The following is an 18,887-nucleotide window of genomic DNA, read 5'->3' on the forward strand; positions in this document are numbered from 1 at the left end:
TGCAGTCCAGGAACAGGCCCTTAGGCCCTCCAAGCCTGAGCCGATCCAAATGTACTGTCTAAATCTGTCGGTCAATTCCTAAGCATCTGTATCCCTCTGCTCCCCACCTACTCATGCATCTGTCCAGATGCATCTTAAATGAATCTACTGTGCCTCCCTCTATCACCTCTGGTGGCAACGCGTTCCAAATGCCCACCACCCATCTGCCTTCCTAATCACTTCCTGTATCTGCACACTAACTTTGTTTCTGATTCTTGTGCCACGGCACTCAAGTCTCTCTGACTCACAATTCTACAGTCTCTCTCCACTCAAATAAAATACTCTAATTCTGTTCTTCCTGTCAAAATGGCTAAGTTCACTTTTCCCACATTATATTCAGTCCCAATTTTTTTTGCCTGCTTACTTAACCTATCTATATCCATTTATAGGATACTTTTTTGACAGCTCCATCCTACCTATCTCTGTTATTAGAAAAGTTAGCTACTGTGCATTGTTTCCTTCATCCAAGTCATTATATAGATTATAACTAACTGAGGCCCAGCATTGTTCCCACGTCATTGCATCTGTTACTCTTTGCCTACTGCAAATGATGCATTTATTCCTATTATTTGCCTCCCATTAGCTAAACAGTCATCTATCCATGCTATTATATTACTGTCTACCATATGAGCTCTTATCTGGTGTGGCACCTTTTCAAATGCCTTATGGAAATTCAAGTGTAACACACCTACAGATTCCCTTTCATATATTTTCCTTGTTACTTGCTGAAATACCTCTAATAAATTTGTCAAGTGTTACTTGCGAGCTATGTTGACCTGATGTGTTATGATTTTCTGACTGTCTTATTGCTATTTTCTTAACATTTATCATAGGAAATTGTTGTTAACATAGTGGCAAATGGTTTCCTGTTTCATTTCTTACTCTTCTCCTGATTAAAGGTGACTTTTCAATCTGTTCATCTTTGCGGAATCTAGGGAAGATTAGAAGATCACAAACCGATGCTTGCGCTGCCTCTGCAGCCACCTCTTTTATTATCCCAGGTTGCAGGCTGTCGTTGTCCTGGAGACTTGTTAACCTTCATTTCTAACTGTATTCCTCTGAGTACCTTTACCCCGTGATTGTTTTAAGTTCCTCTCTCACTTATACCTCTTGATTTTCAAATAGTTTTAGAATTTTTTTGTATTTTCTGCAGTGAAGGCAGACATGCAATACCTGTTCCTTCCACCATTTTCTCATTTCCTATTATTAATTTTTCCAGTCTTCCCTTGCAAAGAATTCATGGTCACTTTGTCATGCTTTTTCTTTTCAAATACTTGTAGAAACTTTATTTTTTTTTAGTTTTTAATTAACTTACTCCATCTAATTTCTCCTTCCTAGTTTTTTTTTACTCTTTGGATTGATTTTAGACACCATCAATCTTCTGACTTGCCACTAATTTTGTAGGCATTGTATCCTTATAAGTATACTCAGGCTATGACAGACGGATTTTAAATCAGTGTGGGAATCACAGGTTAGAGAGAGAGAGACCAGGAAAAGGGAGTTGAGGAGTATCATTGAATGGCAGAGCAGAATCCAATGTTTGAATGGCCTCCTTCTGCTATTACATTTGGAAGCATCTCTGCATTGAATGGTTTCTCCAATCCTTAACTGCAGCTTTCCTGAATGTTTCTGTCTGTGTGTGGTTTTGTTGAAGAACTTTCTATTGTCCAAAATAGCATTGAAGAAATTTTCCTTCCAGTAGGTCAAATGTCTTCACCTGGTCACTCACTGTCCTGTGAAACAGTCGTAAACAAAGGAAAGATAGTACTGTACAGGAGGTCTCCGATTTATGAATGTTCAGCTTATGAAAGCCTGTGCATATGAATGCATTTTATAAAGGAATGTAGTTTTAAAATATCCAGCATATAAACATTCCCTGTACATACAAATGGCTGATTTATGTTGTCCTGCATTGTGTTCCAACATATGTACAAATCAACTTGGGAATAGACTGAGGAAAATAACTCATTCCCAACCCAGGATCTACCTGTAATGGGAACAGCTAGAACAGGGTAGTATTTTTGTGATTAGCTTGTATTTTGTATGCAATTTGAGAGATAAAGTGTCTTGCTTGAATGCAAATGGGAAGCTGCTTCCTTTTTTTTTTAACTAAAATACCTTCTAAGAAGTGAATGAAAAACCATCTTTCCTCTTTGCATTACCCATGTTCACAAATTGAGGGAAAACGTTCTGACATGCCACTAGTCAATGACAGCATTAAGGTTGTTTAGTGGTAAGGAAGGAAAAAGAGGTGCTAACACTGTTCTATCCATCTTAACTATGCCTTCACATAATAGTGAATATTGTTTTTAAGGCCTTAGGCGTTCTTGAGTGGTTTTGAAAATATTTGAGTGGTTAAATTGTGTTGAACTTGGAACCAGTTCTTAACCAACACTTCCTATACTTCAATATCTCTTTTTTTAAAAAAATCTATAATTATAAGGCTTCACCTTTTTTTTGGTTTAAAGATTTTAGAACAACCAGTTTACTTGGTGTAAGCTGAAATAGAAATTCAAAGTCTGAATTACATGTATACCTGTTGACCCTATTTTGTTTCTCCAGACAATTTGCAGAAGATTTGTTTGTATGCTTCAACCTTCACCCCATTTCTGCAGTTTGAAAAAATATGCATTTTTATGATGTTAGATATGTACAGAGCTCAGATCGTGAGTTGTATAAAGTGCTGACAGTCAGTGAGTTGAAAGCAATAGTGTTCCATAGGATTTCGTATGTAGGTCTCCTTACTTACTTTTCTGTTCGAGGCACATTTAGTTCCTACTAAGTTCTTATCAACTTCTGGCAGCTAAGAGCTGCAATAGAACAGCTATGTTGAATTGTTCTCTTACTCCATGGGAATAGACTTTGACTGTGCTACAGTCTTGTTCCAGAATTAGATCAGTAAACGGTGAATAAAATCATGGTTCTGAAGAAGTCTCTGACTTGTTTGTGGCAAAGTAAATTAATACAATATAAATACCACTCTGTAATATCTCTGTGGTTTAAAGAGACTTAAAAATGCAAGGTGTGAAAGAACTGGAGATTTCGCAAATTTATGCCCTTCTGAGCTGCAATTTGAAAATCAGCCACACCTACAGCATCTTATTTGTTTTACCGAGACTCTCCCAGATAAAATTAATTTGGACAGTCTCAGGACAAGGAGTGATAATCTCACCCAAAAGCAGTAAGAAGCAGTTGAGTGGGAGATTTTCTTTTCGAGGTTTATTTATCTTTCGCATGGTCCAAGTGGTGTAGAAGAAATATCAGGTCATGACCACAGAACACAAATGCAGGGTTCCCAGGGAGGAAAAAGTGTTTTGTTCTTTAGTATTAACATTACTTTGTGTATTGTAAAAATCAGCTTCATGAAAAGCTTTAACTATATAGGATAATGGTAAAAAGTATCAGAAGGATTTGTTTTTTTTTAACAACCACCGAGATTTCCACTTTTGTCTTAAATAGCAAAGAAAAACTTGTATTCACAAAGCCTCTTTTCAAAACTTCAGGATGTCCCAAACACTGAAACACTTGAAATACTTTTCAAGTGTAGTCACCGTTGTAACACCAGAATCGTGACAGTCAGTTTACACACAGCCAGTTCCCACAAACAGCAATGAGGTAATGACCAGATAATCTGTTTGGTAATGTTGTTTACAGAATAAATATTGTCCCAATGCCCAGTCCTTTCCTGATGCAATGCTGTTGTCTTTCTGGCACACCTACCACACGTAACTCTTGCCCCCACTTCAGGAACCAACAGTGGGAAGAACTCCTATGTGTACCTTTGAAATGGAATATTTTACTTTTATCTAAGAGGACAAAAGAGTCCTTAATTAATGCCAGCCTTTTAACACATCTCCAGTTGTGCAGTGCTCCCTACATAAAAGTGTGTCAGTCCAGGTTATAGTCTCAGATCTATGAAGTGGGACTTGACTCTATAGTCTACTGACTCCCAACAAACTGAGCATAGCTGACAAATTTAGTACAATTCATGTGTTGCTTTTCTGTCTGGCATTGCTGTAGGTGACAGGCTTTCTTTTTATGATGGTGCTTCAAGATTGATTAAATGGAGCTGCTGAATCTAGAAGCCCTCAGATCAACCAAAACAGTGGATTTTACTCCATCCTCAAGAATGAGGAGCAGTATGGGCTATGGAAGGAATGTTACTACTGCTGCATTTTCTTTTTGGAAACATAGACATAGCCCCAGTATTGTTTTGCAGGATTATCAGTATAAACCAGGCCTTGCTGAACTGCAGAAACATAATCATAAATTGAACTTTGAAGCCTTTGCATGCGATGAGTTTGCACATTTACAGTATTGTTGCAATGGTATGGCAGCTTTCTCTACATTAATGGATGGGGTTAAATCCTATGGTATATGCTGCATATGTATTTCAGAGGTATCCCTGGATTCAATCCATCATTACTATAGTTGGTTGAAGAAGGTGGGCAGCAGGAGAAAAAAGGCCTGAAGTCCCTATCGGTTAGCTGCTTTGAGCTATCAGGGTATTTAACACACCACAGGTAGCATGAATTGAAAAACACTCTTAATCCTGTAATTGTAGTTTAGACCACAGTAAAAGAATTTACAAAGTGTTTAGATTGGGGGTGGGGAGATACAGATACAGTACTGCTCTTTTTCAAGCTGATTTTCTATTCTAACATACTTGAGTCAAGGCCCAAGTTGAATCTGAATAGAGGGACAATGTTGATTAAATAGGGTGGATTTAGCAAATGTGGAGTGAATTTAAATTATCCTCATCTCCTCTTTCTTCCCCTCCCTCTCCCCAACCACAAAATGGCCAGCTTGTTATAGGACAACACCACTTTAATGCAGGCGTAATTTGTTCAATGTGGGTTTCAAAACATCAGTGTCACTAGACACATCTATAGCTTTTCTTTGTTGCTTTTTAACTGTTTAATAAATAAACAATTTGAGATTGGCAATCTTCCTGCCATTGTTGCAATCCATATGCCTAAAGAGCAGAGTTGCTAGTGTAAATCCTACTTTGGGATATTAACATAAAAATTGCCTTCCAATATCATATCGCATTGTGTGTGTCTGGCATCTGTTCATTAACTTTTATGCTGTCACATCCGGTAGAGTGAGGCTGTTGATGTTGTTGAGTTCCCAGCTAAACCTTGAAACAGTCATTATTTCTCGCAAAAGACTGATATCGGTGTCCTTCTTCTATCAATGGAACAACATCAGGGGCAGGTTTATTAGCTAGAAGAATCCCTCAATATGAGAAAAGGTCAGAAGTCAGACAAAACCAGGTTATAGTCCAACAGATCTATTTGAAATCGCATGCTTTCAGAGTGCTGCCCTTTCATCAGGTGAATTAATGAAGGGACAGTGCTCCAAAAGCTTGTGCTTTCAAATAAACCTCTTGGATTATCACCTGTTGTCATGTGACTTCTAACCTTGTCCACTCCAGTCCAACACCACCATCTCCATATCAGTATTTAAAAAAAACAAATACTTCCAGGTTGGGACCATAAGGCCCAAACAAACATCTAATACAAAAATATCTTTTTCATATCTTCCAGTCTGTTCTCTGCAGAAATATTAAATTATCTGAGTTAATGTCTATTCTGATTTAATAACTCTCAAGTCTGTTATTGTATGATTACAGCCATAGTATTATTCTGACAGAAGAAAGCTGTTAGACCCATTTGAGTTCATGTCCTTCTCTCTAGACTAATCCAATCAATGCTGTTGTCCACTCATAGGCACATGAGCAGTGCCAGTCATAACTGTCAGATTAGATTAGGTTAGATTCCCTACAGTGTAAAAACAGGCCCTTCGGCCCAACAACTCCACACCGACCCTCCGAAGAGTAACCCACCCAGACCCATTTACTCGGAGTAGTGCACCTAACACTATGGGCAATTTAGCATGGCCAATTCATCTAACCTGCACATCTTTGGTCTGTGGGAGGAAATCGGAGCACCCGGAGAAAACCCACGCAGACACAGGGAGAATGTGCAAACTCCACACAGTCGCCCGAGGCTGAAATCTAACCTGGGACCCTGGTGCTGTGAGGCAGCATTGTGCTAATCACTGAACCACCGTGCTGCCCCTTCACACAAGGAACCTCTCATCACATTGCATTCTGCATTCCAGTCACTGTCCCAGTCTGGTCCCTGCTGCAGTTACTGTGCCATGCCAATCACTACTCGGCACTCCAATGCCTTTTTGGCTCATTGCCCCACCTTGGTCCCTGACCTGCTTTGCTCCAGTTGCCACTGCACTAGCTGCCGCCTGCTCAGGCCCCCCGCTGCTCAGGTCATTGCCTGGGATAGTCATTGCCCACTCTCTCTTATCTCCACAGCTCCATGAACATTGAACAGCAATGGAATGTGACTGAAAGTGAATGGAGGGAAAGAATGAGGGGTGAGGGGCAGGGCTGATAAATATTGAAATGGAGCTTTGAGAATGCTGCAATACCAGGATTTTAATTGAATTGATTTTAAAAACGTGAAGATAAATTTCTCTACCTGCTCCAATTCTTTAATACAGTGTGCAACTTCATGGGCAGTGAATGTGACCTCCACCATTGCAGTAATAACAAACAGGGCATAAACAATTGCCAAGGCTCCATCTTTGCTGTTCAAATGGTGCCATGCGATCATTTATGCCCATTCAAGCAGGGTAATCTTGGTTTGACATCTCAGCTGGAAGCTGGTGAGTCTGACTATGTAGCACTTACACTCTTGCCTGCTCTGAAGTGATGGACTGTGTGCTCATCTCTGGAGTGAGACTAAAACTCTCAATATTCTGATTCAGTTACCAATATAATCATGACTTTTACACATGTACATAGTTATATCTTTTTTATCTTCTTTGCTGCCTTGGAATAAACTAGCAACACCATCCAAGCTGCCTTTCATTCTTTTGAAATGTGACCAAACGGGCAGGTACCTAATTTTTGGAATAAAGTAGAGGACTGGCACTTGTCAACAGCAGGACTGGCTCAGCTGTTTTCCTTGAGATGACTGACTCAGAGCTCACTGTCTTTTTAAGGATGGCAGGTGGAAACTGGCCACTCTTGATTCTGAGCAGCCCAAGGAGAGAAATGTGTACCAGTGAGACAGCTTCTGACAATACATATGAACATATGAATTGGGATGCAGAGTAGACCACTGGCCCTTAAGCATTCTCTGCTGTTCAATAAGATCATGACTAATCAGGCTGCTTCACACTTATGCCTGGCCCTGATAACCTTTCACTCCCTTGGTTATCAAGAATGTATTCACCAGTGCCTTAAAAATGTTCAAAGACTCTGCTTCCATCATTTTTGAGGAGGAAATTCCCAAAGACCCGCAGCTCTCTAAGAGGAAAAACATGCATTTTATTTATGACTTAAATGGGTGACCCTACTTCTAGATTCTCCCAAAGAAGAAACTATTTTTTAAATTCAGTCATTGGGTATAGGTGTTGCTGGCTGGCCAGCATTTAAGTACCTGTCTCTAGTTACCATTGAGAAGATGATGAGTTGTCTTCTTGAAGTGCTGAGGTCCATGTGTTACGGGTAATTCACAATACTGTTATGAAGGGAATTCCAGGATTTTGACCTAGCAACAATGAAAGATCAGCAATATATTTCCAAGTCAGGATGGTGAATGACTTGCAGAATAACTTGCAGATATAGTGTTCCCATATATCTGCTGCCCTTGTCTTTCTGGACAGAAATAATCATGCATTTGAATGGTGCTGTGTGAGGATCTTTGCATTTCTGCAGTGCACCTTCTAGGTAATACACGTTGTTGATCTTAAGCATTAGTGGTGGAGGCTTGCAGATGTGGTGCCAATTAAGCAGCCTGCTTAGAGTCATAGAGATGTACAGCATGGAAACAGCCCCTTCGGTCCAACCCGTCCTTGCCGACCAGATATCCCAACCCAAACTAGTCCCACCTGCCAGCACCCGGCCCGTATCCCTTCAAACCCTTCCCATCCATATACGTGTCCAAATGCCTCTTAAATGTACCAGCAATTGTACCAGCCTCCACCACATCCTCTGGCAGCTCATTCCATACAAGTACCATCCTCTGCGTGAAAAAGTTGCCTCTTAGGTCTCTTTTATATCATTCCCCTCTCACCCTAAACCTATTCCCTCTAGTTCTGGACTGCCCGATCCCAGGGAAAAGACTGTCTATTTATCCTATCCATGCCCCTCATAATTTTGTAAACCTCTATAAGGTCACCCCTCTGCCTCGACTTTCCAGGGAAAACAACCCCAGCCTGTTCAGCCTCTCCCTACAGCTCAGATCCTCCAACCCTGGCAACATCCTTGTAAATCTTTTCTGAACCCTTTCAAGTTTCACAATATCTTTCCGATAGGAAGAAGACCAGAATTGCACACAATATTCCAACAGTGGCCTAACCAATATTCTGTATAGCCGCAACATGACCTCCCAACTCCTGTACTCAATACTCTGACCAATAAAGGAGAGCATACCAAAAGCCGCCTTCACTATCCTATCTACCTGCGACTCCACTTTCAAGGAGCTATGAACCTGCACTCCAAGGTCTCTTTGTTCAGCAACACTCGCTAGGACCTTACCATTAAGGTATATAAGTCCTGCTAAGACTTGCTTTCCCAAAATGCAGCACCTCACATTTATCTGAATTAAACTCTATCTGCCCCTTCTCAGCCCATTGGCCCATCTGCTTTGACCTGGATAGTGTCAAGCACCAAATGCTTTGGAGCTACGCACACTCTTGAGTAGGGAGTGTTCTGTCATCGTCCTGATTTGTGCCTTGTAGATGGCCGACAGGCTTTAGAGAGTCACAAGGTGAGTTAGTTGCTGTAGTAGTCCTAGCTGTAACCTGTTGTAATCTCTGGCGAAATTGAGTTTATGGTTAACAGTAACTTCCAGGATGTTGATAGTTTAGGATTCATTGATGGTACTGCCATTGAAATGTCAAGGAACAATAGTTAGACTGTCCTAAATGGAGATGGTTATTGCCTGGCATTTGTCTGGGACAAATGTTACTTGCTACCTGTCAACCCAAGCCTGGATATTGTCCTGATCTTGTTGGATTTGAATATGGACTGCTTCACTGTCTGAGGAGTTGTGAATAATGCTGAACATCATTCAATCATCCCCACCTTTGTTCTTATGATGGACAGAAGATCATTGGTGAAGCAACTGAAGATAGTTGGGCGGAGAACACTACCCTGAAGAACTTCTACAGGAATGTCCTGGAACTGAGATGACTGATGTCCAAAAATCATAACCATCTTCCTTCATGCCAGATATGACTCCAGCTAATGGAAAGTTTAACCCCTGATTCTCATTGTTTCCAGTTTAGCTAGTGCTACTTGATGCCACATCAAGTCAAATATGGTCTTGATGTCAAGAGCTGTCACTCTCCCCATGCTTCTGGAATTCCGCTCTTTTGTCCATGTTTGAACCAAGGCTGTAATGAGGTAAGGGACCGATGACCCTCGCGGAACCCAAATTAGGTGTCAGTAAGCAGGTTGTTGCTAAACAGGTACTGCTTGAAAATACTGTTGATAACACCTTCCAACACTTTACTAATAATCGAGAGTAAACTGATGGGGCAGTAATTGGCTGGGTTGGATTTGTCTTACTTTTCATGTGGAGAGCATATCTGGACAACTTTCCACATTGTGGGTAGATACCAGTGTTGTACTGTGCTGAAACAGCTCGGCTAGGGGTGCAGCAAGTTCTGGGGCACAAGTCTTCAATACTATTGCCAGAATATTGGAAGACCCATAGCCTTTTCAGTGGGTCTGACTATTTCTTGATATTATGTTGGGTGAATGGAATTGGCTGAAGACTGGCATCTGTGATACTGGGAGCCAGTGGAAAAGGCTGAAATGAATCACTTTCCTGGTGATCACTACCTGGCACTTCTGCCTAAACATTGTTGCAAATGCTTCAGCCTTATCCTTTGCAGTGTTGTGCTGGGCTCTTCCATCCTTGAGAATGGGATAATTTGTGGAGCCTATTCTCATGAGTTGTTTAATCGTCCACCAGCTTTCATGACTGGATGTGGTAGAACTGCAGAGCTAAGATCTGATCTGTTGATTGTGGGCTCACTTAGCTGTACTTATCATTTGCTACTTATGTTGTTTGGTACACAAGTAATCCTGCTTGTAGCTTGACCAGGTCAACAACTAATTTTTAGATATGCTTGGTGCTGTTCCTGGCATGTCCTCCTATACTGTTTGGAACCAGGGGTTGACCCCCTGGCTTGATAGTAATGATTGAGACTAGATTATGCCAGGCCATGCGTTTGCAGATTGTGTTGGAATATGATTCAGCTGCTGTTGATGACTCTCAGCACCTCATAGGTACCCAGTCTTGAATAGCTGGATCTGTTCAAAGTCTGTCCCAATTTTTCCACGTGCATCCTGTCAAGACTCCTCAGAATCTTGTGTTTCAATCAAGCTGCTTCTTACTCTTCTAATCTCTAACCGATGTAAACCTAGCCTGTTCAACCTTTCCACATGAGGTAACTTGTCCATTTCCAGGTATTATTCTTGTTAAGAAGCTCGGAGAGTTAAGCATTAAAATAAAGATTCTGAGAACCAATTGTATTAAGCTGTAAAGTCGCTTCTGATGGTTCTTTGGGGCCACTGAACAGCCTTACCTGCCCATGGATTCCCCTGTTTGATGCATGGAGTCTCTGGCCTCAGCCCCCACATGCTCATAGATAGACTACTGTTGTGAAACTGGAGGCCTTCATGCGCAAGTACTTCTCTGAGCTGGGAAAATGCCCTTGAGGAGGCACTCAGCAATTTGAAAACACTTCCACCTTCTGTTCAGCGGCAACCAGTCCTATCTCTGGGAAGTTTCCATGCTAACAGGACTGTCAGGGAGTTATCCTAATACAGATCCTTGCTATTCACCTGTTACTGCTAACAACAAACCATGAAAACTCTGCCAAATGCCCCTTCCTACCGGTGTCGAAAAGGGTGGCAATGGAAAAGCACAGCAGGTCAGGCAGCATCTGTGGAGCAGGACAGTAGATGTTTCGGGCATAAGCTCTTCACCAGTGTACTAGTACACTTAAAATTTGTAGCTCACTAAGTGTTTTAAGTGTTCAGAGTATCCAGAATCAAAAATGCATGTTAACCGGGCATCTGATTTTAATAAAAAAGAAAGCATATTATTTAGAGTGACTGTGATTTTCATTTTTCTAGGTTTGGGAACATGCTGGCTGAACTGTAATCAAGCACATTTAGTCACTTGTATCCACAAAAAAAATCATTGCTTGACTGATGAAATCCATCAACTGTGTTTGTAATGGCTTTGATATCAAATCTTATTACTTTTTACATTCCCAGCATTTGAAGCGACCATATTTTGTTCACCAGATAGAGTTACTTTTCAGATATACACAAGTGACTGATACTAACGGTGAGAATGTTTTCAGATCCTTAAAATAGAAAAAAGATTATGCATTTGTGCTACACCTTTCATGCACCAATCTAGTTTATACCCAGTGCAGAGCTATTGAAGTCTGGTCTTTGCAATGCAAGAAGTTTATGGTATCTTTGAAATTTGGAGATGTAAGACTTGTCCAAGAATTTGTTCTATTCAGGACTACAGCACTCAATGGTTTCTAAGTAACAGATTTGAGAATGCCAAAAATCAAAATGCCTTGGAGTGATCAGCTTTATATCAGCTCCCATGGTTTGCCACAACTTGTAGGTTTCAAGACTTTGAACTCGGGCTGGTGAGGATGTATAGTGTGTGTGGTGGGATGGAATCTGCAGGACTAGACTACCAATAACTCTGCTCAGCTAGTTCTGTCATATTCTGAATTAGTGACTGCAAAGATACTAGAGTTGTTCCAGTTACTGACACTGTTCATTGGATAATGAGAAGAGGTGACCAACAGAACTGAGTTTCCAATTGGTAACATCCCACAGCTGAATAGAATATGATTTCTGGTCAATTTGCTTATGAAGAATCATGACCCTGGTGGAATTTTTCAATTTTAATTCTGGTCCCGTTGGGAAGAGAATAGAGTTCTTTGATCATCATATGACTTTCTGAAGGGGTCTGACTTGTAGCTGATTCACTTATTGCTTATCATTGTCTCCTGTATTATTGTTTATAGGGCCGTAAGTTGTTAATCATTGGAACGACCAGTCGTAAAGATGTTCTCCAAGAGATGGAGATGATGGACGTTTTCAGTACCAGCATCCATATTCCAAACATAAGCACAGGGCAACAGTTGATGGAAGCTTTAGAGGTAAGCATATCTTTACAGAGAATATGAGAAGATGAATGTTAGAAACTAATAGAGTAGGATCATAATTTACAGCTTACAAAGAGGCCATTGGCCTATTGTATGTGTGCCAGCTGTCTAAAGATCAATTAATCTTGTTCCTACTTTTTTCCTGCAGCCTCACAATTTTTCTTTTCTTCGGATGTTTATCCGATTGTTTCCCAGTTAAAACCACAACTGAACCTGCTTTTGTCACTCTTTCATGGTACTTAGATTGCAGCCAGTAACACTTATTTTAAAAAAAACTTTAGTCCCATTCACTTCAGGAATACTGAAAATAACTTTCATGGTTAAGCAGTTGCTGATGGAGTGCACTTGTTCTTATAGTAATGCAATAGATATGCACTTCCCCATGTCATTGGCATCTTGCTTGATATAATAAGTTTCAGCTATACTCCTGCGTTCTTAGGCACTGAAACTTCTGTTTATTGATTTGTGCTTCTGTCTTTCTGTGTGTCTAAATCCTTGTGTTCGTAAACTGAAAGGATGGCAAATGAGTTGCTCAGCATGTGGTACATGGGAATTTTCTGAATGGGTAGAATTTAATGGCCCTGGGAGTGGGCTGCAAAGTAGGCATGTGTACTGCCATTTCGTTGGTTCAGATTTGTGGAGTGCAGATTCCACCACATCCCTCACTCACCCCAATTAAGTTTGGCTGGGTAAGGTAAATGGCAGCTTGAGACCAGTTGACACCCATATGTGACCAATTATGAGCCACCTGAGGATCTCATCTCGCCAGTGCTTGTATTTGACCTTTAGGGCCCACACTTGACTAGTGTCATATCCACCACCTTCACCCTCCACCACTGGCATACAGTGGTAGCAGTGAGCACCATCTACAAGATGCAGTACATTAATTCATCAAGGCTCCCTTGACTGCAATTTTCAAACACCTGTCCTCCACCAACTGGAAGGACAACGGAACACCAACACCTGTATGCTCCCCTCAAAGCCACGCACCACCCTGACTTGGAATTATCTTGCCATTCTTTTAGTGTCAAAATCCTGAACTTTGTCCCTGGCAGGAGCATGGGTGCACTGTGGTTCAAGAAAGCAGGCTTATCACCACCTTCTCAAGGGCAGTTAGAGGCTGGCAATAAGGTTAACTTATTAGTTGAGTGCAGCACGATGGTTCAGTGGTTAGCACTGTTGCCTCACGGCACAAGGATTCCAACCTCAGGCGACTCTCTGTGTGAAATTTGCACATTCTCCCCATGTCTGTGTGGGTTTCCTCCAGGTGTTCCGGTTTCCTCCCACAATGCAAACATGTGCAGGTTAGGTGAATTAGCCATGCTAAATTGCTGATAGTTTAGGTTATTAGCCTGGGATAAATCTAGGTTCGGGGAATGGGTCTGAGTGGGTTATTTTTCGGAGGGTTGGTGTGGACTTGTTGGGCCAAAGGCCCTGTTTCCACACTGTAGGGATACTAATGCTAAAGAGAAAGCAAGCCAATTCAGTCCACACCCACAGAAGGATTTTTTAAAATGTGCATGTTTGGCATAGATGAGAATGTTCCAAATTCACATTGTCCAAGGTATGGCCTTGTTCTCCATACATGTCAAAAGTGCTGGCCTACACTAAATGAGTCATTTTTAATGTCATAGTTCTGAGATGATGGCAAAGGTTGTGAAAGCATATGCATTTGTTTCTCAGCCACAGTAATCAGAATAAACTGTCTAATACAGCACTCATTACTGAGACTACAATGAAGGGGAAGGCAGGATTTCACTTACCATATTAATATAAATTTTGCAGTTTTTACATTACAAACCAGAAATTAAAAAGTTTTAATATCATTTTAAGATGCAGGGATTTCCCCCAGAGTCCTTTACGTAGCCCAAGATGTTCATTTAGTAATGCTGGTCTATGAGCATTCCATTATGTTTAATCCTCTCAACAAGTTTAATCTGGGGTAAACTACATTTGATTAAATTGGATCCATGTTCATGATTAAATTGAAAGTAATCATTAACCTCATGGTGGCTGAGTAGTTTTATTGCTTGACTGTCAAATCAGAAACTCAGCTTATTTTCTAGGGTCACAGATTCAAACCCCACCATGGCAGATGGTGGAATAAAAAGTACTGTGGAGTTAAGAATCTACTGTGATGATCATTAAACCATTTTCAATTGTTGGAAAAACCCAACTGGTTCACTAATGTCCTTCAGGGAAGCAAATCTGCTATTCTCACCTGGTCTGGCCTGCGTGTGACTCTAGACCCACTGCAGTGTGATTGACTCGAATTGCCCTCTGAAATGGCCTAGTAAGCCATTCAGTTGTACTCATCGCTACAAGGTCTCAAAGAAATGAAACTGGACAGGTCACCTGGCATTGACCTAGGCACCAGAAAAGACAATGGCAGAAATACCACTGTTGACTCTGCAAAGTCCTCCTTACTAACATTTAAGAACTAGTGCCAAAATTGGGAGAGCTCTGTTTAGATTAGATGAGATTACTTAGTGTTGGAAACAGGCCCTTCAGCCCAACAAGTCCACACCGACCCGCCGAAGTGCAACCCACCCATTCCCCTACATTTACCTCTTTACCTAACACTACGGGCAATTTAGCATGGCCAGTTCACCTGACCTGCACATCTTTGAACAGTAGGAGGAAACCAGAGCACCCGGAGGAAACCCACGCAGACACAGGGAGTACATGCAAACTCCACACAGTCAGTCACCTGAGTCGGGAATTGAACCTCTGGCGCTGTGAGGCAGCAGTGCTAACCACTGTGCCACCTCTCTCTCAGACTACTGAAGCAACAGGCTGACAATGTCCAAGACATCACCATCACCACCATCCTTGGATATGTTCTGTCCCACCAGCAGGACAGACAGCAGAGGTGATAGCACAGTGGTGTACAGTTGGGAGGGACTTGCCCTGGGATTCCTCAACATTGACTCTGGACCTCATGATGTCTCATGGCTTCAGGTTAAACTTGGACAAAGAAACTTCCTACTGATTACTATGTACCATCCTCCCTCAGCTGATTAATCAGTACTCCTCCATGTTGAGCAACACTTGGAGGAAACACTGAGGATGGCAAGGACACAAAATGTACTCTGGATGAGGAATTTCAATGTCCATTACCAAGAGTGACTTGGCTACTGATCGAGCTGGTCAGGTCCTAAAGGACATTGCTGCTAGATTGGGTCTGCAACAGGTGGTGAGAGAACCAACAAGAGGGAAGAGCACCTGACCTTATCCTTAACAGTGTGCCAGGTGCAGATACATCTGTCCATGACAATATTGCTAAGAACGTCCACCACATCTCCTTGTGGAAATGAAGTCCTACTTTCGCATTGACAATACCCTCCATCGAGTTGTGTGGCACTATCACTGTGCTAAATGGGACAGACTTCAAACAGATCTAGCAACTCAAGATTGAGCATTCATGAGGCACAGTGGGCCATCAACAGGAGCAGAATTGTACTTCAGCTAAATCTATTATCTCATGGCCCAGCATAATTTCCACCCACTCATTAGCATCAAGCCACAGGATTAGCCCTGGTTCAATGGAGAGTTCAAGGGGGCATGCCAGAAGCAGCACCAGGAATGCTGGAAGATGAGGCCTCAGTCTGGTGAAGCCACCAAACAGGAGTGCTTGCATACCAAATAGCTTAAGCACCAAATGATAGAGCTAAGCGATCCCACAACCAACGGATCAGGTCTAAGCTCCCCACTCCTGCCACACCCAGTTGTGAATGATGGTAGACAATTAAACAATTCTCTGAGGGAGACTTGTTCTACAAATATCCCCATCACCAATGATAGAAGAGCCCAGCACATCAGTGCAGAAGATAAGGCTGAAGCTTTTGCAGCAACCTTCAGCCAGGAATGCTTAGTGGGAGATCGATCTCGCCCTCCTCCAGCAGTTCCCAGCCTTACAGGTACCAGTCCTTAATCAATTGGATTTCCTGCACACCAAATCAAGAAACAGTTGGAGACACTGGGTACTGCAAATGCTACAGGCCCTGATGGCAATGGTACTGAAGACTTGTGCTCCAGAACAGCCAAGCTGTTCCAATACAGTTACAACACTGACAATGTGAAAATTGCCCAGGTCTGTCCTGTACATAAAAAGTAGGACAAATTGAACCCAGCCAATTCCTGCTTCATCAGTCTACTCTTGGTCATCAACAAACTGATGGAAGGTGTCACCAACAGTTGCTATCAAGCAGAACCTGCTCAGCAATAAACTGCTCAGTAATGCCCAGTTTGGGCTCTGCCAGTGCAACTTAGCTCCTGACCTCATTGCAGCCTTGGTTCAAAACCGACAAAAGAGCTGAATTCCAGAGGTGAGGTCAGTGACAGCCCTTGACATCAAGGCTGCATTCATCTGAGTATGGCATTACAGTTTTGCTTCAGCACTTTGATCAGAGACATGTACAACACAGAAAGAAGATACTTCAGTCCAACTCATCCAAACCAACTCGATATCCTAACATAATTAAGTCCCATTTGTTAGCACTTGGCCCATATCCCTCTAAAACCTTCTTATCCATTTACCCATCCACAGGCCTTTTAAATGTTGTAATTGTACCAGCCTCCACAACTTCCTCTGGCAGCTCATTCCATACACACACCACCCTCCGCGTGAAAAGGTTGCCCCTTAGGTCCATTTTAAATTTTTCCCCTCACCCTAAACCTATGCCCCCTAATTCTGGACATCTCCACCCCAAGGAAAATACCTTGTCTATTTACCCTAGACACGCCCCTCATGATTTTATAAACCTCTATAAGGTCACCCCCCCAGCCTCTGGCACTCCAGGGAAAACAACCCCAGCCTATTCAGCCCCACCCTGTAGCTCAAATCCTCCAACCCTGGAAACATCCTTAAATCTTTTCTGAACCCTTTTAATGGTATCAGAGGGCAAATGTTCCAGTAGTTGGAGTCATACCTGATACATAGGTTGTTGGAGGTCAGTCATTTTAGCTGCAGGAGTTGCTCAGGATAGTGTCCTCGGCCCAACCATTTTCAGTTGCTTTATTAATGACCTTGCCTCCTCCATAAGGTTAGAAGTGGGGATATTTACTGATGATTGCATAATGTTCAGCACAATTCACAACTCCTCAGACACTGAACAAGTCCATGTACAAAGGGAACAAGATCTGAACAATATCCAGGCTTGAGCTGACCAGTGGCAAGTAACATTTGTGCCACACAAATGCCAGGCTATGACCATCACTATGAAGAGACCATCTATCCACTGACCCTTTGACATTCAATGGTGCTACCATCAGGGTTATCATTGATCACAAACACAACTGGACTCACCACATAAACACTGGCTACAAGAGCAAGTCAGAGGCTAGGAGTATTGTGGTGAGTTACTCACCTCCTGAATGCCCAAACCCTGTCTACCATCCACTACAGCACAAGTCAGGAGTGTGATGGGGTACTCTCCAATTGTCTGGATGAGTGCAGCTCTGACAATACTCAAGAAACTTGATATCATTCAGGACAAAGCAGCCTGCTTCACTGACGCTACATACACAAACATCCACTTCGTCCACCAGCAAGTAAAATTGTATCAACTAGGTTCTACAACCTTCAGCTGGGATTGATGTTTTTTCAGATTCCTAAACGAGTAGTCTGAAGGCTTCTCTTGTAAAAGATTGCATGTTGATGCAGGTTTATGGTTTTTTTCTTACTGTGCATCTACACTAAGAATTTTGTTGCCCAAGCTTCTTTTGTTGGGAAGCTTCTGCAGCCAGCAAAGGGGCTTGTTTTCCGACACCTTGGGAAAACTTTGGAATTTGGTAACGTTGGGAGCCTGATAGTGAATGTGCAGTCTTCTAAATCTGTCTCTGCGTCAAAGTGTAAAACATGTTGTAACTGAAAGTAATTTACTTTTTTCTAGAAAACTATGTTTGGGATATCTTGAATTTAGGAAGCATATATATTTGGCCAAATGCCTCCCATCTTATGTACCATGGGTCAGATTACTTTTGCAAGAACTTGAACAGATTATCAAACGCTTGGATTTTCCTTTTATCACTGCTGCTTTCATGTAATGTGTTGCCTTTAGTTAAGTTGCATGTCATTTTAACTCCAACGATCAATAACTTATTCCTTTGAGAGAATGTACTTACTGTCAATTGATACTTTTAAAGGAAGTATAGTTGCCAATATATTTGTAAAACTATTTTTCTATTGCATCAGTATCATTGGACCAGTTACAAATCAAAATGGCCGAAACTGTTCATGGTTAACCCATCCTGATACTATGGTACTTAGTCACATGCTTATGTGGGTGGACTACCTTTGCTATCTCATTGTTATAGCTTTACATTGGTATAAATTTAGTACATCATATGGTATATAATTGATATGTGTTAACTGTAGCATATATTCATTCAATTATTTTGCATACTTTTTATTACCACTTGACTTGGCTTGTTATGGCAGTAGTTCAACTGACCCATGCTTAGTACTCAGCTGACTTAAAGGCCATTACACTTTAAATGAGGAGAGGAAAACAGCCAAGCTTGCATCCCATGGTACCTTTATGGGAAATTCTGCAGTGTGGATCTTGACCAAGAGTTGAATGAAGAGTGGGAGATGTCTTCTA

At 41.7% G+C, this 18,887-nt stretch overlaps 1 protein-coding gene across 1 annotated transcript in view; it reads left to right on the plus strand.

The window, feature by feature from the left end:
* The window catches only part of LOC140465908 (vesicle-fusing ATPase), a 273,650-nt gene that overhangs the window by 214,725 nt on the left and 40,038 nt on the right, over positions 1–18,887 (plus strand). The window contains exon 18 of the mRNA XM_072561838.1: positions 12,142–12,276. Within this exon, the coding sequence (XP_072417939.1) occupies positions 12,142–12,276 (135 nt within the window). The remainder of the gene's footprint in view (positions 1–12,141; positions 12,277–18,887) is intronic.

The sequence above is a fragment of the Chiloscyllium punctatum genome, chromosome 42 (genome assembly GCF_047496795.1).
Source record: "Chiloscyllium punctatum isolate Juve2018m chromosome 42, sChiPun1.3, whole genome shotgun sequence".
NCBI classification, from domain to species: Eukaryota; Metazoa; Chordata; class Chondrichthyes; order Orectolobiformes; family Hemiscylliidae; genus Chiloscyllium; species Chiloscyllium punctatum.